Here is a 24,748-nt window from a genome sequence, read left to right as displayed (position 1 = left end):
TTTCCCCCATTCTGCTCTGTTCTTAGCATGTCTCACTTCACTGAGATCTTAAATACAATTATAGCTAGACCTCAATACCATGGATTAAGTTGCCTTTGCTGTCACCAATTTAGGATGATTCTTAAGGTGTTTCTCCTCTGCCTTAACTGTTAACCAACCTGTGTCCACTACAGAAAGCAGTTCTGCATTGCAAATGCAATGAATTTCTTGTAAAGTGAAGTGAATCAGGACTGCCATGCCTATTTCTGAATACTACTTTTTCTGGAATCTCTCTGACCCTCCATCACTGACGCAGAAAGGCCTAGAGAAAATGTACATTCAGAAGGGATTATGATGCTGCTTGAGGCCAGGGACAATATATGAAGTTCATGTGAATTGTGCAGAACCTTTCAAGATGATAGTGAGAACATTTGGCAACTTTAATCACCAGAGACATGAGATTTAAAATAACACCTTTTACCAACACCATTTAAACAACAGATCTGTCTCCAAAAGTCAAATTAATATATTGTTCATAGCCACAAAGATGTGATTATACAGACCAGATTTTCAAAAGCAGTCAACTAGACTGCTTATATCAAAATCCTCCTTTGTCTCACAAAATGTGTAGTTCCTTTGCACAGTAACTAATAGGAACTACAATCCCTTCTGAGCTGAAAACTTGGTTCTTCCAATATCATTCAGGCATCAGAAACTTGTATTCTTGTAGCTGTATTTTAACCAAAATTGATCTCTCATCACTAGAAAGCCTCAACAATCTGCATAGTCCAGGGACCAGTTCTCAACATGTGATCTGGATCTTTTCCCTTGGCAGGGTGCTGAGAAGTGGAAGGAGAGCACTGAAGTCCCTTCTAGAACTTACCAAGTTCAAAGTTATTTGCATTAGTTAGGAACTCTGGCAAGTAGAAGAATTCAGGGATGAGTTCCCTGACATCACTCATGTTGTCCCTTGATGCTGATTCCCACGTGCTCTTTACACTGTGAAACATCCTGTCTGCAACATCAAAACTCCCGCCCTGTGAAATGGAGACAGACAAAAAGACTGCAGTGTGAATATTCTGTTAAATAAAAAGCAGATGCAGAATCTTAGCCAATTCTGCAATAACCACCTTATCACATGTTTGATATCTCAAGATCTGTCCCAGCTCGATTTACTGTGATATTATATTGAGGGCTAACTTAGTCCTGATTTGTAGATATGTAGTTGAGAATACCATAAAGCTTGGAGACTTAGCATAGCTTGCAGTAACACAGAGGCAAGCAGAAATGATCATGTGCAGCTTGAGAATATCGGCATACCCATTATTAATGGTTCTGAAGGCAATCCATTCCTTTCATACCAAAGTGATTTGCAAGTGTTTTCACTTCAGTTGTGACCCAAATAGTCATGAACAATCTTATGTGCAATTCTCCTGAGAAAAACCTTTGGGGAAGGGGGGGTACCACTGAAATAACATTCATCAGATCCAGGCGAACAGGAAAGGCCCAGTGGGCAGGAGCCTGCAGGGACTGTTCATTCCTTATGGGAAGGAGGGACAGCATAAAGAGGGGAAGAAAGGAAGAATGTCTGGGTCCCAAGCTTAACTGGTGTGTAAGGAAGGAGAAACAAACTACATCACATCCTGAGAGCATTTGAACATGTTTAGTTTAATGAGAGTCAAACACTAGACAAAAGTAGCCTTAGTAGCCCAGGACATCATCCTGAACTAAGGCCTCAAGAAGAAAGAAAAAAAAACCCACCACAAACAACCATAAATAAATCACTCAATGAAGGGTATATGCCTTACGTTGGAACCATATTTCATATAGGATTTTCTAATGGGATTTCAGATACTGTATGCATTTGTGAAAATCTGGGTTCACCTTTACATAGGGATCCCTACGTTGAGCATGAAAGGATTTATTTTAACATGAAGTTTCTACAATAATGGAAATAACCAAATAGAAATCAGGTTTTGGAGATCATCTGAATGAGTTTGTCAGAAAAAAACAAGCTGTTTCAGAAGATAGCTAACTTTTTAACTGTATAAAGTGACAGAACCAAGTTGTTTCTCACTACCTAGTTCAGGTGCTGGCAACAGTATAGCTGTCCAGCTGCAGGATGCTCCCAGGCTAATATAGGCATTTCTCATTGGGGTTAATTAATTTGGATTATATGTCATGGGACATAACACTACATCCCACTGCCAGGGCTCAAGAGAGATTATCAGAGATAGAACAAGTATCTTTAAATAGTTCTGCAGAGCAGTGAAAATGTATGAATGATTGCTCATCCTCAACCATTCAATCTTCAAAGCTGCTTCACTAGGCAAAAAGAATAAGCCAGCGGGTTTGCAGAGTGAAGACACTAAAACCCAGAGGCGGTGCAAGAGTCAATCTGTTAATGAATATGAGATGCAGTCAGGTTCTGTCTATGGCTGACCTCTTGTGAAAACTTGATAGCTTTTGGTTAGTTTTCTCTCTGCCTGTAGACTGTTGCATGTGCCACATGAGGAGGATGTTGCCCTTCTGCACAATAACAGTCAGCTGAAGCTTTGACTTGCAATCTATTAAATAGGAAAATAACATCTAAGCATCCTCATGCTGTAAGGGTGGGATCCCACTCCCATGGACCAAATGAACCCTGAGCAGCAGTTCCTACACTGGTTTCTGATGGTAAGAACCACAGCCCTTTTGACCCGCCAAGTACCTGCACACTTACGATGCAACTCCTTTGGATCTACAAACTCTGCTAAGACTGGGAACTGCAAATAAAAAAATAACTTTTGCCATATCTTTTGTTAGGGAGAAACTACCCTCATGGATAAGCTATCAAAACACAGAAGTCAATAAACCCTAAGTTCTGAAGCCACATCTCTTTGCTTGTCCTTTGAGGTATACTCCCACCAAAAGCCAACACATATTCCAGATGGAAAGACCCCTGTTTCCCCTGAGGTCAATTCTGACCAGGCTTTTGGTCCAGCCTCATCTCTAAATGACAGCATAGTTCTGCTTTATCTCCTTGTCCTTCTTCGTTATACCGCTGAGAGTTGTGAATCCTTCCCACACCCACTCAAGGGACTGAATGAAAAAGTGGCTAATCACATGAGTAAGCCTAGCTGGAGTTAATGTGATGCACAAGGTCATCTTGTTCTTGATCATTATTAGGCAGGGACCCTTGGAGTCAAATTCAAATTGAAATTAAAACAGAGTAGAAGAAGGGCTATAAATAAATCAACAGCTAACAAGTATCTCATTGAAGCATATTAAAGGGCTTTGTATATTTAATCTGCACACAGTGTGCTGTGTCTGGTGGTGATTGATGCTTTTTCATCTTTTTTTGCAGCTTTTATGAGAGCTGATGGTAATCTCCTGAGAAACAATATGATTTGTAATAAAAAGATTACCTGTATTAAATAAAAATAATATATACATAGGAAATGCTGTTAGCGCGACAAATCTGGTTAAAGATATTACCACCACGAAAAAATGTGATTTTTTCCCTGGCTGTCTAATTCATTTTAGGGAAAAGTAATATCTTTAAAACTTAAGCCTGTATTATTTATAAAGGAAGCAATAACTGATTTTCCCATTTCCTATATTAATAAATTTATTTGCATATATTTATATCAGAATTAATGAGTTTTCTCTCTCTATGAATGCAAAAACTGCACTGAAAGGGAAAAAGAGAATCAAGAATTGCTTTATGCCTTTAGATTGCAAGTCAACATGAACTCTTATGGCTTTTCTATAGCTAGACACAGTAAGTCTCTGTTTTATTTCCTTTCAGTAGAAGCCTTACACTCTCATCAGGAATATTGGAAAAATTTGCTTTTTAAAACTACAGTTCAGCAGGGTATATACAAAGAAATTAATCAAAAGTGATCTCTAGAGAGAAGTTAGAACTTCCCATGTTTATAAAACTAAGTATCAGTGATCCTTGGTGGTGCTTTAAACCCAAAGACCTCAAAGTGTTTGTAAGAGATGCTTGCGAAGGTGCAAAGACTTACCACACACCCAGAGATGCTAAGAAGTAATTACCTGCAGACAGTGCTTAAATGACTGCTGAAGAGTCAGTGACACAATGAAGAGTAAGAACCGTATTGTCTATAAGTACCTTTGAGAGGTAAATGCCAGGAAAGAAGATCAGCCTGCTAGCTGAAATGCAACAGTGGGATAAGAATAAAAGGGGATAAAAGCTGAGTTGAATCAAAAGCAAGTCTCACTAATTATTGAGGGCATGGGATCCTAAAATGAGTTTCCAGTGAAGACACTAAACACAGAAACCTTTGCTGCTTTTTTGTGGTGCTAAGAAAATTCCTGAAAGGAAATCCAGGAGGTACTTGACTAAGGTGAATTGGAAGGTACCATCCAACACCTGTCTGATGAGCCAGTTTTTCATCCATTCCAGTACAATATGCAAAGCACATACACACTTTTCTCCAGAGTCAGATCTCGATACACTTAAATAAAATGTGAAATAATAAGGTTTTGTAAACTCCTGTACAGTTCCCTTACTAAAGGCAATGCTTCCTCTTCTTCTGTAGTCAGGTGCAAATCAATTCTTCGACTTGAGAAACAGGATGTTATGCCAACATCAATTTTTCACAAGGGGTGCACCCAAGTTGTTGCATCTCCTTGTCATGTACATTCAGACTGGCAATTTGCAGTTATAAGCATAGCTTTTCCACTTTTTAAGATGCTGAGAAGCTTTCACAGCTCCCAACTCAGCACCCTTCCAAGGTCTTAAGTTTGGGAGTACTCCTTTTCCAACCTCCTCTTGATTTGATCATACAGTTCTCAGGTCTGCTGTTTACCTGACTGCATCTCAGAGCAATTTCTAAGCCACTATAAGACTAGTCACCTGGGGAAAATGACAGCGATGACCTCAGCTGAACATGCAGCAACATAAGAGCAAAGGAATGAGAATGGAAGAAGTTCAACAGTTTCAGTGGATCCACACCCAGACAAAATTTTGAGTGCTTCAGATCTCAGCAGCCTATGAAGATAACTATCCCCACAAAAATGCTGTTTACCTGCTAATCACACTTTAACAGAGCTGCAAAGCAGCTACTCAGATTGGGAACTTGTTATGCATGAAAAGTGTGCCAGTGAGATGCAGCAGCCTTTGTTGTTTACAACAAGAAACAACTGCTCCACAGTCATTCATGACTGCAGCTAACATATGGCTCACAGAGTGCGATGGTAACCATTGCCTCAGGTGGTTCACTAACCCATCAGCTACTGCTGGTAACAGCTGATATCATAGGGCTTATTACTTAATTAGCACAGAGCTTTATTTGTATTAGTTCATTTGAAAAAAAAAAAAAAATAGAAAAAGAAAAAAGACCAGCACAACAGCAAAGCACTTTGAAAGCTGCAGGAGGCATGCCAGCCCTCAGCACACATACAGCAGTCTCTGAGTGTGGAATATTCTGGCCTAGCAGTCTCCCTCACATTGTTTTATAACAATAGGTAGATTTCAGCAAGACACTCCTTAAAAAATACACTTTTGAGGACCTGTCCTCCTAGCAGACCCTGCTACAGCCCACGTGTCTGGGCTTGTGCATGACCAACTGCCTGCTGAAGAGGGCAGTCAGGAAATTTGGTGTCCCTGTATGCTGACCAGCTGGGAAAGGTAAGCACAAAGTTCAGTTTCCATGAAATTCAATTCCATGGTGAGTGCTTTTGGCACCATAAAACTGTGTCAAGTTCAGAACAAGCTAAACCAAAATACTTCTTCTGGAGCACTGGATGTAGTCTCACCCCACTTCTCCTTCTGGGAGCTGTTCCTATGATCCCTATCGTTTCCCACCCACCAGAACCTGTGCATCCTCATTTGGCCCAGGAATGCTCTTTATGCCACCATAGCCAGCTGCAAGTGCTTGCCTGTAGCAGCATTACTGTACGGGCACCTGAGCTTAGAATACCTACCATGAAAGTCTCATCTGTCCCAAAGTCAGAAGCTTACGTTCAGACAGATAGTGAAACATTGTCTAGGTGTTTACATGCCTCAGCTCTCACAAAATGCATCACAGGACCAAGACTAAATAACCCTTCTCCCTCAGAAAAAAACATCATCATGCTCCCATTAAGACCTTTTCACCGAATTCAATAGACATAGCATATAGCCTTCAGTGAGTCCAGAGTCCACGTAGAGTACACAGAAAATGTCAAAAGAATTAATCCCCCTTCATTACGCAGCCACTATAATGTGCTACATGGTTCATAACGAGGTGTAGGAGAGAAGCTATCTTGCCCCCTTACCTGCAGAGAACAGAAGGTCTGGGTAAATGGCTCCATTCGGACCAGGTAAGATGCCACTATAATTGCTGATGAATAGTGAGTACAGTAATGGCACTGGGCTGACAGGTCTCCTGGAAATTGAACACAAATCAGATTCCAGTGCAAAATATCATCATTTCAAGCCCATAGCATCCAGTTACCACAGCACAACTAAATAGGAAGCATCTTTAAAGCAGATGTGTTCAAGGATCTGTGAGCAAAAGCACACCTTGCATATTTGCATTGAATGTGCAGTTACTATCATCTCTATATGTTGGTGGGTTTTTTCCTTCCACATTTCATTTTCTGAAGAATAAGGCCTTTAACTTTCCAGACCATCCCTTTCCCCATTAGAACCAAAAAAGGTCTTGATCTCCAGAGGTCAACAGCCTCAATGTTGTTTCCTTTTCTTAAAGTAGCTGTTAGCTAAGCTGTGTACAGCAGTCTTCTACATGCAGCTTAGCTAACAAACAGGATTAATGTATGCAGCTTAGCTAACAGCACAGTCTTTTCTAGGGAACATTGCTTTTTGCTGTAGCATGTCTTCCCGCCCAAGGGAAGAGAACAGAATGCAGCAGTACAAGGCACATAAGGCAGTGCTTGCAGGAGTAATTTCTCTTTGAATCCTCAACCAGTTTGTATCCAGAAGTGAGAGGACCTCCTTGGCATGGTGCTTCCCTTAGCCACAGCTCTGGAAAGCTTTTGGGTGACATTTTCCAAGGGATTCACCAGAATCCCCAAAGGCCTGAGGGGACTCAAGCCTCTGCTGTCTGTTAGTCTCCTAAAACACTCACCCTCACTCTTCTCTACCTCATTGTAGCGCTGGATGAACTTGCGTTTCCTCTCCGCAGTCTGTGCTCCCATGGGCTTTGACAGGTCCCGAAATGTATGAGGATTAGTAAGGTTTAGAGTCTGAAAAGCAAAACCAGCAAAGATGTAGATTTTTAGATCTCTGAGTCTTAGACATCATGAATAGCTCAGTGACACTGAATAGCAGCAAGGCTGTGTTGGAAGTTTCACCTATACAAGCAGGTCACAGATTCAATACTAAAATACCCATCTCCAGAACTGGGATGGGACTTGAAAGGAGAGTGGCAGCATGTGCCACTGAAAGGATAGCATGTGCAAGGATCTTCACAAATAAAGGACCTGGCAGGTTGCAAATTGCTCTCGAGACTTTTCTGTCCAAACCAATTTGTCAGGGGCCAGAGAAGCCTGTCCCTGACTATCTGCTGAGCTGATCCAGCCTGCCCTTAACTAGGGATGTATTTAACAGATGTTCATCCATCTTTCTGAGACAGAACATTATCCTCAGTGTGCTGATTTGAAGATAAGGCTAATCTATAAAGAATCAGTACAGTTCAAATAAACTATCTCAAATTTTGAACCCTTGGTCTAGACCTCTTTTCTTCAATGCCATCATTCAACAAACCTTTATATGGTTCTATCGTAGAAAGTACAGAATGCTGCAGCGAGCACTGACCTCTGAGTGATAGTCAGCGAGGACCCATGGAAAAACAGGATACTGCATGTAATCATTGTAGCTGCGGCCAGCCAATGTGTTCAGGTACATGAGGTAATCAAAATTGCTGATCTCCCTTTTCTGCCAGGAAAGGAAACAAGCATTAAAATCTCCTAACTCCACCCCTGAAAACCATGCCTCAAAGGCACCCTCAGAGCCCTGTGGTTCCCAGGTCCAACAGGGCAAGAATTATAAATAGTGTAATCAATCATCCATTGCCATTCAGATCAGCACAATATCTCCTATACAACAACCCATTCAACAGAATCTTTCTTCATTCTGGTTCTTCTTCAGACAGGCCATTTGCATTTGTCTATAATCATGCAGTGCTTTTATGCTGTATTTGCATAACAGAGCACCTTTTTCCAATTTAGAAGTGAGCCAAATGCATGCAATCTGTATATTGGAAAATCCTGGACAACTGCCTGGATAGAAAAGGCTGCACAAAGTGCTATATATAAACAAGAAGGTATAGATTTCTTCAGTGTGTCTTAGGTCACCAAGATCAGTGGTACAGGAAAGTAAATGCATCTCTCAGCTAAGCAAAACTTCTGGGAAAATGAGAGGTGCATTGATTTAGATGGACAGGTCATCTGTGAACAGTCATTCAGCTGGGTGGCTCTCTTTGGTCTCAGTTTAAAAATGTGCATAAAGTCACACTTAATCTGCCAGACAGTAGCACCATATGTTTCACAGCAAGAGGAGCAAAACCTCTGCAATAACCAGATGTAAATACGCTGCTCCTCTTGAGAATAACCTCACCTTCAACAGCAAGAGAACAGCTTAGGCCTTGAAGTACATACCTACACACACACATATCTGTGTGCAGACACACAAACAGGTGCTGAAATTCTTCGCTTAACCAGGTGAAGCCAAGATTTAGCTTACCTGCCACTTCTGGAGCATTGTCTTTTCCCCTCCTGAGTGCTTCCTGTATGGAACAAACATTTGATTGAAATGGCCTGCTTCAGAACAATAAAAGAAAGCCAACACCTTAACATCTGTGCTCCCTGTGCCCCCTGTTCTCATCCCGTAGAAATGAGAGAACATCAAGACTAGAAGAATGTTGAATTTTCATGATTGACCAGGTAATTAAAAAATCAGAGCGTCATCAGTTAGGTTAGTGCAGCACAATACAAATTTCATTACTGTTTTCATTAGGACTGAAGGCTCTGCCTGGTGAACAGGGATGGCCTAGCTTCAGATGACTGATGAATTTATCACTGTCAGTCACTCTCCCTATGACATGCTGACTCTCCCTAAGCTACTTGCCAGTCTTCTGCTGAATGAAGTGCCACTTAAAGTATGATATTTAATAAAGAAAAAAGAAGGAAGTAGGGTGGTGGTGCTAAGGACGGATTCTGTTTGCCTTAAGAAATTGCTGCAAACTGTCATGGCGGTGACATATGGTAAACTGCAAGAATTCAGAAGCTGACTCACAGGCAGCGAAGATGCCCCTGCAGCAGAGGCAGATGGACAGCTGGGGACAGCAACCTCCTCAGCTGTTCCAAGCTAAGCCACACTGCTAATCAGTCTGTGCTCCCGTTCTCATCCCATTGTTGAGCTAGACTGCTAGTGACAGGTACCATTAAGGCTGTCTGTTTCTATTCTGAAGCCTTATTCTCAAAGGCTTATGCTTTTCTGAAGCATTCTGAAAACACTGACTTGAAAACAGAGGTGTCTTGGTCTCCTTATCAAAGATGATACTTTTGCACAAAGCACTTTGAATCTAATGTAGTCCTTAAAAAGTGGGTTGCCATTTTTATGATTTTTTTTTAAAGTAATAGACTAAATATGTTTTTTCCACTTTGTTCTCAAAATGCAACTTTTTCTGAGACTTTAAATAAGAAACAAATCAGCTGAAGGCAGATTCTAAACAGGGTAATTGACTTGAAAATGTGAAAGGGTGAAAGGTTCTGAGCAAACTAAAGTCACATTTCAACTACACTGAACTAAAAGGTGTCTCAGTATCTGAAGGCCATGGACTTGCTCTTGTCAATTCCTAGAGACCAAACTCAGACAAGTGACAGCTTCTGGATTAAAGAAACTTTCAATCTGCCAAAGTAAACAGGGTTACTGATATGATACGATATAACTGCAGTAGGAGATGCTTTTCTCTTTGAGTGTAAAACTTTAAACTAATCCTAAGGTGCCAGGTCAGAGACAGGACTACTAAATTCCTGAAGAGTAAGGAAATCAGTTCAGCCATAGATTATAAAACTGCTACAGTAATAACTAGCTGCTATTTTGCACTCTTGTGCTTTGTATTGGATCACATTAGAAATCCACAAAGCTAGGCTTAAAGCAGCCTCAGAGATCTAAATAAAACACCAGAATGGTCTATGATCATTACAGTTTTATTGAATTTGCAGTATTAAATTCTTGTAAACTACCTCTCATGATTATGAATCATTATTTTACTGCCTATTCACTCCTGGACCAGTTAATAGTGTACATAAAGGAAAAACACTATGGTTTACTCAACACAGTATTTTATTGCTTGCTTAGGCACTCTTTTCAGAGAAAAGTGTGTATCTGAGGGAAGGATTTTGCATAGCCTAAGTAATAACCTATACCATGAACAAACATGAAATCCAGGACCAATTCTAGCACATGGTCTACAACTCTCAAGCTTTGTTTAGTTCTCCTGCTAAGCATATGAAACCTAACAATGATAGGCTATGTTTATAGAAACCAGGCAACACAAAAAGGTGTAGTTCATTTCTGATATGGGAAAATAGGATCTTCACTCTTTGTCCTAAAAGAATGAATAGATTATATGATGGTCTAATTTACACAGTGTAAATCAGAAGAAAGTCCATTGACTAGAGTAGAGTTATGGTGGCTTTCCACTCCCAGTTTGAGCCACATGTGGCTCAAGGATGTAGGAATTCTAAAGTAGAAAATGAGTATCATGAGCACTTACCCTTTACAATTCAGCCCTCTCGCACTATATGTAGATTTCACAGAGTTTTGCCCCACTGGCCTTTGTAAGGTCTCCAACAGACATTCGGAACTCAGAGAGAGTATCTCAAAGGGACGGAACAGGATCAGGATGCCTGGCATTATTAGAAGTGTAGTCGGATTAGGGTATTTGTCACAGAGGGATCAAGTTAGGTTCTTCCTTTTCCAAAGGGGCAGACTCACTCACTAAAACTGCCCAGGTCTATTTTGGATTTATGGCTGAGTTAGAAAGCAGGGGATCATGTAATGTACAAACCTGCTCAATACATCAGTCTTCCAACATTTAAAGTGGGAGCTTTATAAAATACTATACACAGGACTAAACTGGGCCAGTCTGTGTGTACGTTATGCAAATACACATATGTTGACTTGTGGGTGCCATGACCCTCTAGTGGAACTCTTGCTTTGCTTGTCACAATCCCTAACAGCTAATAAGGACTCTACAAGGGTCAAAACAATCCTCTCTGCTGACTTTGGAAGCCGCTATATAACTCAAAGAGGTCAATGAGTTCACCACATCATGAAAATATGCAAGGCTAAATGTAGTCACTCCCCTGTAAGAGCCATCCTTCTGGGTCTTGGGGGACCAGGCACGATGCTGCCTCCAAGTCCCCAGAGATCTGAAATTCTGCATTCTCCCTTGTTGACTTGCAGGGGCTCAGAACAAGAATAGCATTACAGGCGGCTCAAGCCTGTTCCTCCCTTCTCCTTGGTAATCAATCAGCATTCCTCCAGCCAACACCTCTCTAGCCAGCACAGCAAAAGCTCAAAGTAGATCAACTGCAGCTATCCAACTGCAATAAGTGCATTTAAAAATAAATAAATAATCAAAGGCTGGTTTGAAAAAGAAACAGTAGAAGTGCTTTATAAATATAAATAACTAAACTTCAAGAGGGGGTGAAGTTATGTGAAGTCAAGAGAAGTACCTACACATCTATCTATATCTAAATCTATAAGGTATTTGTAGGGCACTAGCCATGGCAGAATCTAAGCATGATGTATACTAATGATGATCCACCTTTGGCTACACTATACATAAGTGATTTATTAATCCCTCTTCCATTAACATCAGACTATGATCTCACTCTTGTGATAGCCAGTGCTCTCCATTTGCTAGAGACAGGTGGACCTCAACCCATTTGGAGATTCATTGCAGATGAGATAATCTCAAAGGATAAGATTTTGCCCCCACTGAAATGAATACAAAAATTCCAATAAACTTAATGGGTTCTTAAACTTCACAAAGCTGCTTTCATTTTCTTTTTGTCTTCCATCCTCCAGACTTCTTAAGTCTGCAAAACAGTGCCAAGGCTCTCCTAAAACCACTTTTCCTAAAGAATCTTTGCAATTACCAAGAATATTGTAAGGAAAATCCCCTTCCTGGTAAGCCACAACCTCGGTCCAAGTCCTACTATTAAAAGAGGAAAGGAGATGCCAAAAGGAATGCCAGCTTTCCCTGTGAAACAATCAAGTCTCTCTCAAACTCAGAAAAGTGTTAGGTTAGACTACTTTAGAATAAAGGTACAGCATCCTCCTTGTTTGATTGTACCAGTCTACCTTCTGGGGATTCTTACTCTGTGCTCAAAGAATAGAAATATAATACAAAATTTATGAATAAGTTTAATATTAAAGTGGGGCTCCTTGAAGTAGGATGTCTTGAAAGGGCTAGGGAGGGAGAAAGGAATCTCCCTCATTTACAGAAAACTGTTTGCACCTGTTCACAGGCTTCAACCAGACAAAGGAATGACATTTCCACTGCAGAAATGCTGCACACAGGCACACGTTAGGTCACGAAGAAAAACATCAAGTAAATTCAATTAATTTGTTGAGGTGAGCAGAATACAATCTCCAATCCTGGAATCAGGCAAGCACATCAACGTTATCAGATTCTTTATGCCAATAATATCCCGGACCCGTTATCAGCAAGAGAGGGACTTCAATGTTGCATCTCCTGTGAACAATACTTACCACAAAACACACAGCTATTTCTCTTTCATGGTTCTTTTTTTCCAGATACTATTTTGAAATTATTGCAACCAGTTACTAAAAGCTTGAGCTTGTTAGCCCCAGTCACAGAGACAAATTCCAGTATATTCACATACTACAAAGGGAAATTGTTGTACCAACTGCAGTTTTGAAGGGTCACAGATAGATGAATATAAGCCATAGCTCACGTCCTCTCTGCTGCACTGCTGAATGAGCCTTCCCTCCTGTGTCCATATCTATCTGACCTGGCACGTGCTAAAGATGGCATCACAAACGTTATGAGTGATGATGTATGTGTGAGTTTTAACACACACATACAAGTATCTCACACTGTGTTACATCCAAATAAAATGAAATAGCCAAATGACTAAAATGGACAGTTAAGGCAACGTTAGAAGCTGACGAACAGCTTCTAACGAGGTCCAGATGCTTTTTCTTTCTGCATAATTTGAAATCTAACATTTGCAGGCACTGCATGCCGTTTAGTTCTTTTCCCTCCAGCTTGAACTTGCATGCCGGAACCAAACATTATGCTAATGATCTCCAAGGACCTAGCATTGCTGTTGCTTAGGAACAAAAGTTTCACAGGCTGTGGAAAGAGAATCGAACAGAAAGACCCTGAAGCTGGGGAAGTCCTTTTCACTGTTTCTCCTCCTCCCCGCACATTCACATACACAAGTTTCTTGAAGGGCTGCTATTTTCCATCAAGGAAGTACAATTCAGAATTTGCAGGACTGTGACAAGGAAATTGTCCTGTGCTCCCTGCTCATGGGTTTATTTACAGACTGAAAGACTAATTCATTACTCAAAGACGAGTAGACAGAGGACAACTGCACAGTAACAGACCATGAAGGCTCATCCCACACTACTGAAAAAAACCAAGCAGCTTTTGACGTCTATACCTCGCCTTCTAAGTCTTCCTAGCTGCTAGCCGGTAAGATCTTACACACGGGGGCAGTCTGGCAGAACTGTTAAGATGAAACAATATTTTCATTTATTTTTGGTGGGTCTTGGTTTTATAAGTGACCTTGCACTCTGCGGTAGCACAGTAGCTCTGAAGTGATCTAGAAAAGCAAGAAAATTAAGGAAGAAAACCTCTCTCTGCCTGTTTGCTCATGGCAGGATTTAGTCTAAACCTGCCTGCTCACATGAGACCGCATTTAAGATAGTGAATTAATCTCTCTTCCACAACAGATTGTATCCAACAACAAAGAAATGGTAACAGGCTTGTAAGCAGGAAAATAAAAACGTACCCTAGCTGGAACTGCTTGGCTTCATGCAAAATTATTCACTGTACAAATGCTGTTTTTAAGCTTTATGTGAAAGTATTTCTATAGAGCTATTCCATGGGTGAATTAGAACATGTCATCTCACTGCTTTCCTGCCACCAGAGAGGTGCAGGGCATGCGTAGCTCCACTGGGCTTGGCAGGACTGCTCTGCAATACACAGACTTCTAGGAGGAAAGACAGAGGAAACTTTTCTCACAGACTAGTTCAAGATGGGGTCAAGATGATTCTGTGCAGCTTTGGGTGCAGTGAAGCAACCTATGGCATGAAAAGAACAGGCAGAACCACAGAGGACAAGGTCCTGAAACACCCAGACAGTGTCATAGGCAGAAGGCCTGTTCTGCTCCTACCAGCCCTATGCTGAGAAAGGAAGAAGAAAGGGTCAGGTGGAATAGACTGCATCAGCAGGGTCGAAATCTGTATTCTTCTAGGATCAGAACTCCTTCTTAAGACAGGCTTAAGCTACAAGGAGTCATGACTGGGACCTGTGCAAGTGCTTAAGTGCAGATAAGGAGTAATCTCCAATCCTTCCTTGCCTCAGAGAAACGCTGACAGCCCTAGTCCTGATGCTCAAGGTCTGTTCCCTCCCTGCAGCTCCCAGCAACACAGAGCACCACAGACAGCATGATGCCCTTAACTCATTTTCTATCAATTCCTGTATCAGGTCAGCCTCAAAGCTTTGGGCCTGTGAAACACTCTTAAAGCTCTGGGGCTAGCCCTGGGCTTTCAAAAGCCCAATCCAGATAAAAGATTTTACCAAGTGTGGATAAAAAGGGAAAGAGTTTTCTAGTTAAGATACTCTTTAGCAAGACCTTATACACACAGAAAAGCAGCACCCCCACCCCTGGGCAAAGGATTGCCAGCAACTCAGAGGGTGAACCTGGCAGTGTGGTGAGGGTTTCAAGAAAATGAGTAAAGGGAGTTCCCTCTTGTCATCATCGTTTCTCAGGTAGTAGTGCAACACATGTAACTCTCCCTCTGCTATCCCAGGAGATGCACTGTGAGCATGAGGTCAAACAGCAAGGAGGGCTCCTGCAATTCCTGAATTTTTAATATCAGTGGCTACAGAACTGGAGCCCTCTTATGCAGAGCTAAAGAAAATGAGACACGGCTAAGTAAGTTCCATTATCTCCAGCTACAGCCCTGTGAAACACTGATAATTAGTTTACAAGCATGTGGAGAGAAGAGAGCTATTCGTTCCCTTCAAGTTGTCTGGCGCTCGGTGTTTCTGCAGACCTCTAGTGCAAACCCCTATCTTTGGGATTGCAAATCACCTTTTTGTAAGTTTGAAACATGGCTGCAACTTTTAACACAAAGGAAATAGCACTTGGAAAGGATGAGCACTCCCTAGGGACTCATGTTTTCCTGATCAGTGCATCTTAGAGGTCCACAGCAGGATTTAAAAAAATTTGACTAAAGGAGGCAGTTAAAAATCTCTTTGAAGTCTGGGCATTATCCAGTGCAACATGCAAAGAGATCTGTCTTCAGGAAAATTAAAGTGATCTGTTTGTTTGGTCTGAAAGTCCAGGTTCAAACTTTGTAACAAGTTGGCAAGGGTTATTGACAGAGAGGTACTCAAACCCAAAAGGTTGAACGGTGCTGTTCCTAACAAGCCTCCAGCACTCAACCTTGTACACCAGGCTCCCTCTAGTGCTCCCAGGCACGCACAGCACAGAGGGACACCAGCACTGGGAGCCAGCATTAACAGACAGCTGCAGAACAGGCTGATTTTTTGGCAATCTGGTATTTTTAAGGAAGGAACCTGTTTTGGATCAGTGTTTCCCCCTTGGAGCTTAAATGAAAAGTAATAGAAAAAAATTACTAGGAACTGAAAAAAAATATTTTCTTTCTGAGAGTTTTACAGACGTTTCAAAAATAATTTTAAAAGAAATTACCATTTTTAATTCAGAAAAAAATTTTCCTTGAGGCTCCCTTTCATTTTTTTAAAGGCATACTTGGCTGAAAATCTTCACTGATCAAAACGTGCTGAATGTTTTGGACAACTCATCACAAAATTCAGAGATAAAGTTGGACCCAAAAGTCACCAGGTTCACACCAATTACAGGAAGCAGAAAGTCTCTTTCCATTCTGCCAAAGTGTAAGGAAGCTGCCCTGCAGATCTTTTTCTGAAGCATGGTAGTGATGCTCGGTGTACTGGTAACAGATTCAGGGTGTCCTGTACCAGCAGTAGGGCTCTGGCATTTCCCATGCAGTTGAACTTTATCTTCACAGAATTGCCAACAAGAATATTGCATCAAATCCTTAAAATGAGTGAATTGTGATTTAAAAAAACCTGTCATTTTTATCTCCAGAATTTCCTACCCACTCCTGGGCAAATTATTTAAGCTAACTTCAACAAAGGTGAAGAAAGTGCTTAATTTTCCACTGTAGAGTACTTTGCTTCACTTACCAGTCTGCACTATGGAAAGAATAGCATTGATATTGTCCCTGGGGCACTGTCAGGTTAAATACAACAAAGAGTGAGAGGCCTTCAGATATAATAGTAATATGGCCCTGTAAGTACTGGTGAGAGACAGAAATGTGGGAGTGACAGGCACAGAAAGATTTAACTGTGTTTAAATATTTTTATATAAAATAACAAAGATCCAATTTTGGAACATACCCTCAGGGCAAGACTGACCCCACTGTGATGCTTCCAGTATTTTTTGAAGCATCTGCCTCATTATGGAGCTCTTGGGAGGGTGGGTGGTAACTGGCAGAGATCCCCCTTGCTTTTGCATTATTTTTGGCTATGGCATGTAATTGAAAAGGAGCTGAAATGCCTTAGTTGTAGCCTGAGCTTCCCCTTCATGTATTTGCACATGATTAATGAGTAGCCAAAAAGCCTGAAGGGTTTGTAATGAAGCCTTTCTAATAGGGAAATGTATTGTAGACAAATCCATATTTTGTCCCAAACAATCATTCATCAAAGCTGCAATTTGACTCTTCACAATTAAATGCCAGAGCACCCGGACCATCCTGAGATTAGCCAGCTGTAACCCATGCTCCTCTCTGCACTCTGGTTGAGAGGACGTTGTCATCCATTTCCAGGGAATCAGTCTATTATTTCCTTTGTCACTAGCCATAATTAGCAGCTGTATTTGATGACCTTCGATTAGAGTGATAGTTCACCAAACCTGAGACTACAGTGGACTACTACTCATACAGGCCTCAATTCAACAAAGCACATAGTACACGCTGATCATCAGTATGAGTCAAAAGTCTGACCAGAGCACCTACATGCATTTTTTGAGGGTGGGACACCTCTGCAGTGGGAGCCCATCTATCCTGCAGCACAAATGGAAAGACAAGGTTAGAGTATCCAGAGTCTGTCCTTGAAAGCACAGGAGGCACTTAGCAAGGCCTGGTTTAACATGTCATTAAGCAGCACTGACACAGACCCCCTGTTGCAGTCTGCACTGCAGGTGATCTATGAACTGCAAGCAGTCCTGGCAAATCTGGGAGCCCACTATGTTCCTGAGGTCCTGGTTAAAACAAGACTCTTAATCATTCGCTTTAAATATTTAATCTTTCAGCAGTGTCCACAGCCCAAATCTCAGGTCCATTAAACAGGATGTTTAACCAACCTTTCAACAGATGCCAGGCCTGTAAAGAAGGCAACCTGTTGGTCTGGCAGAGTATGTGCAATTTTGGATAGCTTCTTTTAGTTCAGTCCCTAAGGACTGGATTGAGACCCACAATACATTTTTCTTAGGTCCCCAAACAGCTGATAGGTAATTACACATTTCACTCAGTTTCATTACATGCTGAGCTCAAATCAGTATCTAAGGATGAAAGACAGAAAATTTCTCCCATTTGTAATTTCACCCTGTAATGCAATATAGGTGTTACAATGCAATAAAGTAATATTGTAAATTATCAGAATTTCATCTACTCAAAATACTTTCAGGAAGAACTTTCAGAGTTGCAGCTTCAGGGTTGAAAATTCCTGACCTTAAAAAAAAAAAGAAGACTTCTGAACAGTCCAGCAGTCACATGTTAATTTGTAACTATGTGATTCTTTTGTTTTTATTTAGGGAGTAACAGCCACTGCTTTCAAAGGCTTTACTGGAGTTTCCACCTTTATCTACAGAGTCTGGTGTGTCTGTCTGCCTCTCAGTGGAGAGATGGCCAAGGGGAAAGCAAAAGGTCAAAAAGGGAAAAAGATCACCTTGAAAATTGCCAAAAATTCCATCCGGATATCTTTTGATGGAGGGCGCCGTCTTGACTTAAGCAAGATGGGTATCACCACCTTCCCCAACTGCATTCTGAAACTGGCTGATGTGGATGAACTTGATCTGAGCAGAAACATGTTAAAAAAGATTCCAAGCAGCATCGAGAAGTTCCAGAAACTGCGCTGGCTGGACCTGCATAGTAATCAGCTTGAGGAGCTGCCCAAGGCAATAGGTACACTTCAGAACCTCTTCTACCTGAATATATGTAACAACAAGCTGACCACCAAAAATCTGCCAGAAGAGTTGAACCTTCTCAGCAACCTGCGTATTCTTAACCTTGGCTTGAACTGTCTTGACAGTATTCCCACCAGTCTTGGGGCCCTGAAGGAACTTAATGAGATAGGTCTCTTTGACAACGCCTTGACCACCATCCCAAACAGTGTGAAAAAGCTCCCCAAGCTCAAGAAACTGAATGCAAAAAGAAACCCTTTCCCAGATACAACAGAACAAGAAGAGCATGCTGACTCTGTTAAACGCACAGAAATGCTTTACTTAGTACAAGATAAAGACCTGTGCTCTTCCTGCCTGAAGATGTGTCAGGATGAGAGGGACAAGCTGAACAAGCTAAAGAATGTGACACGTAGCCCCTCAAAGAAGCCAAGTTTCCCTTTACTCCTTACACCCAATTCCACTGCAAAGGATAATCAAGAAGAATGGAGATTAAGAGGCAAACACCCCTGAAATATACCAAGGCACTCCACAGACCATGTCCCATGAAGTCCAGTCCAAGCTAATAAAAAGCTGACTTCCTTCCTCCTCCCTTTTTCTGCAGTTCTCTTCCTTTAAAGATCTACTCAGTTTTAGAAGCAGCAGACCTGTGTGGTCTCTAAAATGGAATCTAAAACAACTAAAACAGACGTATACTCGGGAAAGGAAGGACTATTTCCATCCGGACCTGTTCCTACAACATGTTCTCCACGTTTGGGCTTGTTTGGGGGTTTTTTGGTCTTTTGTGTGTGCACGTGTCCAACAAAAGAATCTTCAAAAAGATAGTTTTTTCTAGTAACTCCACTCCCACCACTGAGCTCCAAACATTAGTTCTGTTCATTTTCATAGGGTGAGACACAGTTAAACTAGTCTCAGTAAATACCATTTGGAGGAAAAGGAACAGACCTGGGAAACTTCTGCTGCTGGTGGCTGCCACCAACCCCTCAGAGAATCTCAGATAGGCACTGTCAGTGTAGGAACCATGAGCCTGTTCCAATTCAGCAGAGGCAGACAACACAAATATTATGCTCAGGAGTAACTAAGCAGTGCAAACACAATGCTTAGAGCTAAACAACCAGTCATCCCATTTGCCATCAAGTGGCCAGACTTTGCATAAGGAAGTTCTCTGGGATTTTGAGTGCTATACCTGGGCGCTGTGATCTCTAACTTGAACGACACAATCAGCCACCACCACCTATATTCATTGTGTTTTGTCTACTCTGAGTCTCCCTCCAAGGAAGGCACAGAATAGAGAAGGGGTAGGGAAAAGATTGCTCTTTTTAAGGATTCTGGGCACATCACTTAAGCAGTGAAAAGAAAAGAGTCACCCTCTTCCATGATCCAAGAGTCAGCTGGTGAACTGATTAAATCAGGTGTGGTGTCCCCACAGTACTTCTAGCTTTCTGTTCACATATGCACATGTACACGTGCACCTGAGCACACACATTCACTTGCTCAAATCACATCCCTAGGGCAGAGAGTGCTGGCAGCCTGCAAACAGCAATATACAGGTACAACCAATAAGCAGATTATAAAAGCAGTCAAGCATGACGCAAGAAGAGATGCTGGCTGTGGCCGTAGTAACATATGGTGACGGCAAACATTTAAGTATATTTAAATGAAGAATAAAGTGCCAGGGGCAAAGTACTCAGTTGTCCAGTAACAGCCCATTATAATTTCTTAAATGGCTACAGTAGAGCCTGGGAGTCAGAACTCCTGGGTATTATTCCTATGGGCTAGGTGGAAAAACTGATATGGGGTTTCACAGAAATGCTACTACCTCAATGTCATAGGATACATCAAACTAGTAATTTCTTCTTTCCATGCTTCAGCTGTGCAATTATTAATAGTGTGTCTGGGCAAAGAGCTCAGTCTGGACTTCCTCCCTGTCTCAGGTAGGGCAGGAAAAGCTGGGATGCTGTGGAAGATGGCTATTGCCCCCTAGATGGGGAAGGAGCCCCTTGTGCTGCTCTTGAATTTTTCCAACTCAGAAGTGGCTCTAGAATTTAAATGAGAGAAAAGTAAAATCATCAAGTCCTCAGTCCTTTGGTTCCCAGACTGGAGCTTGGTAAAGGGAATCATGCCCACTGGCGTCATTTTCTCTAACCTTCCACTTAAGCACAACTTTTCTGGGATCATTACTTAGGCAGTAGCACTATCTCGTGTTTATTTTAATTCAGCTCATGGTCTAACATGGCCCAGCCAAAGCTATGCCAAAGGCCCCTTACATGCTGAGAGTGAGTAAGGTGCACAGGGTCCTCTCTCAGCCAATAGAGTAAAACTGAAGGCAGAGCCTTATGGGATTCAGGACAGACTACTTTAGACCTAGACATACTCCCTGCTTCAATCTCTGAGACCAAACAAGAGTCAAGTTTGTCTCATGATAATCACATGCCCAGCTAAAGCCCAAAGTTTCTGCAGCCACAGTGCATCTTATCTCAAGACATTCCCACCTGTTGAGCGCCCAGCAAGCACTGGGAAAGGAAACCCTGGGGTCAGTTATTGGTTACTCCATGCAGAACATGCATCATGCTCCATAGACTCAACCATCACCTCTGGCATAGGTTAGGCTCTAGCCAGAGCTGGCTGCATACTGCACTGATACTTTTTGCAAGCTGATGGCTGGTACTCAGGGGTGAAAATGTTCATTTACAAGATAGGTAATGATCTACAACAGGTAGAGTAAAACTTAAGAAGAGTAGTACAGCTGACACAGGCCACAATAACTCCTAGGGGTAATCTGCCCCTCAGGTCTAAGCAGTATTCCAGCCTCCAGGTAATCATTTCAGAGGACACCAGTTAGGCATTCAGGCTTGTGTTCCTCAGATATCTAAATTGAGGAGAGTTACAGGTGTGCAAGTAACTCAAGGTCAGCATGGAGCATGCTCTCAATCACCTCCCACTAGAAGAAAACTTTTTTCCCTGCAGTGGTAAATCTGACACAGTTACTATAGCATGCCAAAACATCCATGTGAACATCTATTGTTGTCTGCCCTAACCACACAATAAAGAGGACATTATGCAGAAGCATTATGGATTAGTTCTAACCTCACCTCACTGACTGTCTCTTTCCCACACTAACCATCTGTGTAGAGTTTACCAATAAAGTCATATTAAGGAGGTAATAATTATTAATCAACTATGCACAGTCAGCTACTCAACATGTTCTTCATGTCTTCATACTGTGGATGCTGTACACTAGAATGCTTTTCAGAGTTCTGGGGGCACCTTTGAATCTTTAAAACAGGGGGCACAAATACATAAGTTTCTAGATGCTTTTTTAAGGTGCAACTTATTCACACAATTGCACTTATCTATAGTTATCCAATGTTTCCTATGTTTTACCTTATATTCAAAGACTCTTCTGTTATCCCCTTTGACTTCAAAGCAGGTTGGAAAGAGCAAAATCTATAGGAGATATGAAAGGTCACGTTATATTTAAATGGTTATCTGTATACTTTACATATGTATATAACCTATATCATGTTCTGACAGCAACTTTTTTCCTTAAGGATGCCACAGCATTTCACTGAGACTCTAACCTAGGACAAAGCTGCAAGACAACACAGCAAAAGCATACATTTAATATTAAGGAGTTGTCTATGGGTTGGATAAAAGCAGTTTCTTTCCCAAACAGGACCTTGAATTGATATATAGGGCTATGGACTTAGGATCAGGTGGTTTAAAGTGCTATTAGTTAAAGCCAAAGAATGAGAACCTGCTCAGACATTTACCTAGGAAAAACAGCAGAAAGGAATACCAACCCATGCCTCAGCCATTCCTGTTTACTTTCACTGGGGGTTTATGGTGTCATACATACTAAATTTGAAATATGTAGGTTTGGTGACCTTCAGCTGAGGGGCAATACAGGCAGCTGAGGATCAAAACCTTATATTGAACTGCCTCCACAAGATTCCCCCAAAGAGATATTTGTCAGAGCTGAGACACAGCAAAGATAAGGGCTAAACAAAGCAGCAGGCTCTGGGGCAGAACCCAGTGATTTTAAGTAGCCACATTATGTAGCCAGTTTAAAAAGAACAAACAGATAAATCTGCATTGACTTTTTAAGCAATACCCCGTTAGAAACTGTTCAGAGATTTCAGGAGCAGAAGGAACTGCTATGATTGTTTAGAAATTAACAGTACCAGTCCTCAGTCCAGGCTGCAGAATTTGCCACAGGAACTACTATGTATTGAAGTATTTTTTCTGCATAAAGTACAGTGAAATTAAACCTGATATAACGGCCAGAACTGCCATAGGAAAAAAAAAATGCAAGAAAACAAAGTGCAAATTAATCACCTCATAGTCTTACATTCAAGTTCCATCAAACAAGACAAGCACTTAAGGAGAAATCTTTTTTTAAACAAAAATTCCATTGTTAAAAGTTAACTCTACACCAAAGATAAAGTCAGAGTCAGAGAGACAAAAAAGTTTTATTCCTTAAGAATCTAATGACACTTCCTGTGTTGGAAGAAGGCAGGAAGAAACCTTCTTTCACGCATTACTGTGAGGCGAGATGGAGGTGGCTGTCATCTCAGTGAGAGGAAGCAGCACAGCTACAAATGCAATTTCCTGGGATGCAGGGACATACAACACACCACTGGGTGCTAGAACGCATGCACTAGCTCCCTTGATAAATCAATATATAATGCTCTGAAGAATTCACAGGTCAGCAAAAGGAAAATTTCATAGCTTTGCTTAAGTGTAACCCAGTAAAGACCAAGGGCCTGCAATTGAAGAAAAAGCCCCTGGGGCAGCACAAGACAGACATCTGAAACCAGGATAAATAGGGGCAATAGACCAGGAGTGTCACCTGTGTGTTCACATGTTATTATGAAGTAGTGATTACCTCTTAAATATCTTATTTCTGTCGCTGTCATGGAAGACAAGAAATCTGGAGTAACCATTTTTGAAGCATATTTCCAAGGCAATCTCCTGGAAAGAGAAACCATTTACAGTGTGAAGAGCTGCAGAGCAAAGCCTAGTGCTGCAAAGAGTCCATCATGGCCTGTCCAATTCTTCAGGGCTTTAAAAAAAACAGGCCTTGACTTTATATCAAGTGTGAAGAACTACAGCAAAATATGCCTAATATTCCCAATTTCTCCAACTGTAGGAATGGTCCTGCTGGGTTGACTAGGAGTTCAAATGCTTCTCTGAAGCAAACCCAAACCCCAGATATTGGTTCCATCACTCACCTCCTTCTGCTGCTTCTGAAGCATTTTTATCTTGAAATCTCAGTGTGATTAACAAGACATTAGTAGTATTCACTTCTGATCAGGTGAGAAAGATAACATGAAGAGGGGATGCTAAATAAGAGTTTCTTTTAGAAAGCAACCATACTGCTTTCTAAATGAATAGTGAGGTCAACAGAAATGCCAAAATAATTTCTCCTGACAAGAAGCAGCAGAGGAGGAAGGGGAGTTTATGACACTTCTCACTGAAGCTTTAAACAATCAAAGTTGAAAACTTCACCCCCTTTTTTCTGCAAGGTCTCCACACAATTTTTGTGTTAGACATTTGCATATAATCCTATTATTTACTCATTGAGTGGCCCTTTTTTCCCCAAAGTCAGTCAAGTAAAACTACAAATGACGTAGTGTCTGGGGACCCCAGAGATGAGTTTCAATCCAAACATGGCAGGTGCAATACAAACCTAGAAAAACATCTCAATGGCAACTGCCCCATACATGATTCACAAATAAAGTATAATCAGAAAGGTAATATGAGAGCAACTATGACAATAAACAGCTTGCAGTGTTTGCTCTGAAGCTCAGCTTCCCAAACCAAGTCTGCTCAAGTATCATAATTACAGAATTGGGCTGTGTGGTTTCACAGTGCTTTGCTCTGAGCTGGGCTATGTGCATGAACAGGAGATAGCTTTCTGAGGCACAGTAGCTGCCCAAACAGCTGATCTACCTGTCCTGCAGGGAAAGTGCAAGGAATCAGTTTTCTCCTTTTTCTGCAATATTTTTTTCAAAGCAGTTTATGACATGGAGTCCTAGTGCAAGAACTTGAGAGCCTGATACAGATACCTGAGTTTTCAGTTTGTTAATTGAAACAAATCAAAACAAAACAAAAACACCAAACTGCCCCCTCAACCAAGAAACCACAAAACACCCTCAAACCAACAAGCCCTGCCTTTGCCCCAAGCCCACTCAAAGAAAGACTGGTTTTACTCATCTCCATTTTTCACTTTGGGTCACACAAAACATTTCCATTTCACATGTTTAAAAAAATCCATGCATACACAGACATTTGAATATATGAGAAGGCAGCAAGATTC

General features: G+C 41.4%; 2 protein-coding genes across 2 annotated transcripts in view; one reads left to right on the top strand and one right to left on the bottom strand.

Moving 5' to 3' along the window:
• Positions 1-24,748, bottom strand: part of WDFY4 (WDFY family member 4) — a 145,152-nt gene that overhangs the window by 22,514 nt on the left and 97,890 nt on the right. The window contains exons 46-52 of the mRNA XM_075025984.1: positions 23,315-23,400; positions 21,811-21,873; positions 8,675-8,717; positions 7,748-7,867; positions 7,059-7,176; positions 6,247-6,356; positions 863-1,016 (exon numbers count right to left, since the gene is read on the bottom strand). Of these exons, the coding sequence (XP_074882085.1) occupies positions 863-1,016; positions 6,247-6,356; positions 7,059-7,176; positions 7,748-7,867; positions 8,675-8,717; positions 21,811-21,873; positions 23,315-23,400 (694 nt within the window). The remainder of the gene's footprint in view (positions 1-862; positions 1,017-6,246; positions 6,357-7,058; positions 7,177-7,747; positions 7,868-8,674; positions 8,718-21,810; positions 21,874-23,314; positions 23,401-24,748) is intronic.
• On the top strand, positions 13,278-19,004 carry LRRC18 (leucine rich repeat containing 18). Its single transcript, XM_075025988.1, has 2 exons — positions 13,278-13,670; positions 18,061-19,004. The coding sequence occupies exon 2, from the start codon at positions 18,151-18,153 to the stop codon at positions 18,937-18,939; it is 789 nt and encodes a 262-aa protein (XP_074882089.1). The 5' UTR covers positions 13,278-13,670; positions 18,061-18,150; the 3' UTR covers positions 18,940-19,004.

This window comes from Buteo buteo, chromosome 4 (assembly GCF_964188355.1).
Source record: "Buteo buteo chromosome 4, bButBut1.hap1.1, whole genome shotgun sequence".
NCBI lineage: Eukaryota > Metazoa > Chordata > Aves > Accipitriformes > Accipitridae > Buteo > Buteo buteo.
Note: the sequence above shows the minus strand (reverse complement) of the source record. Positions and strands in the feature narration are given on the sequence as shown.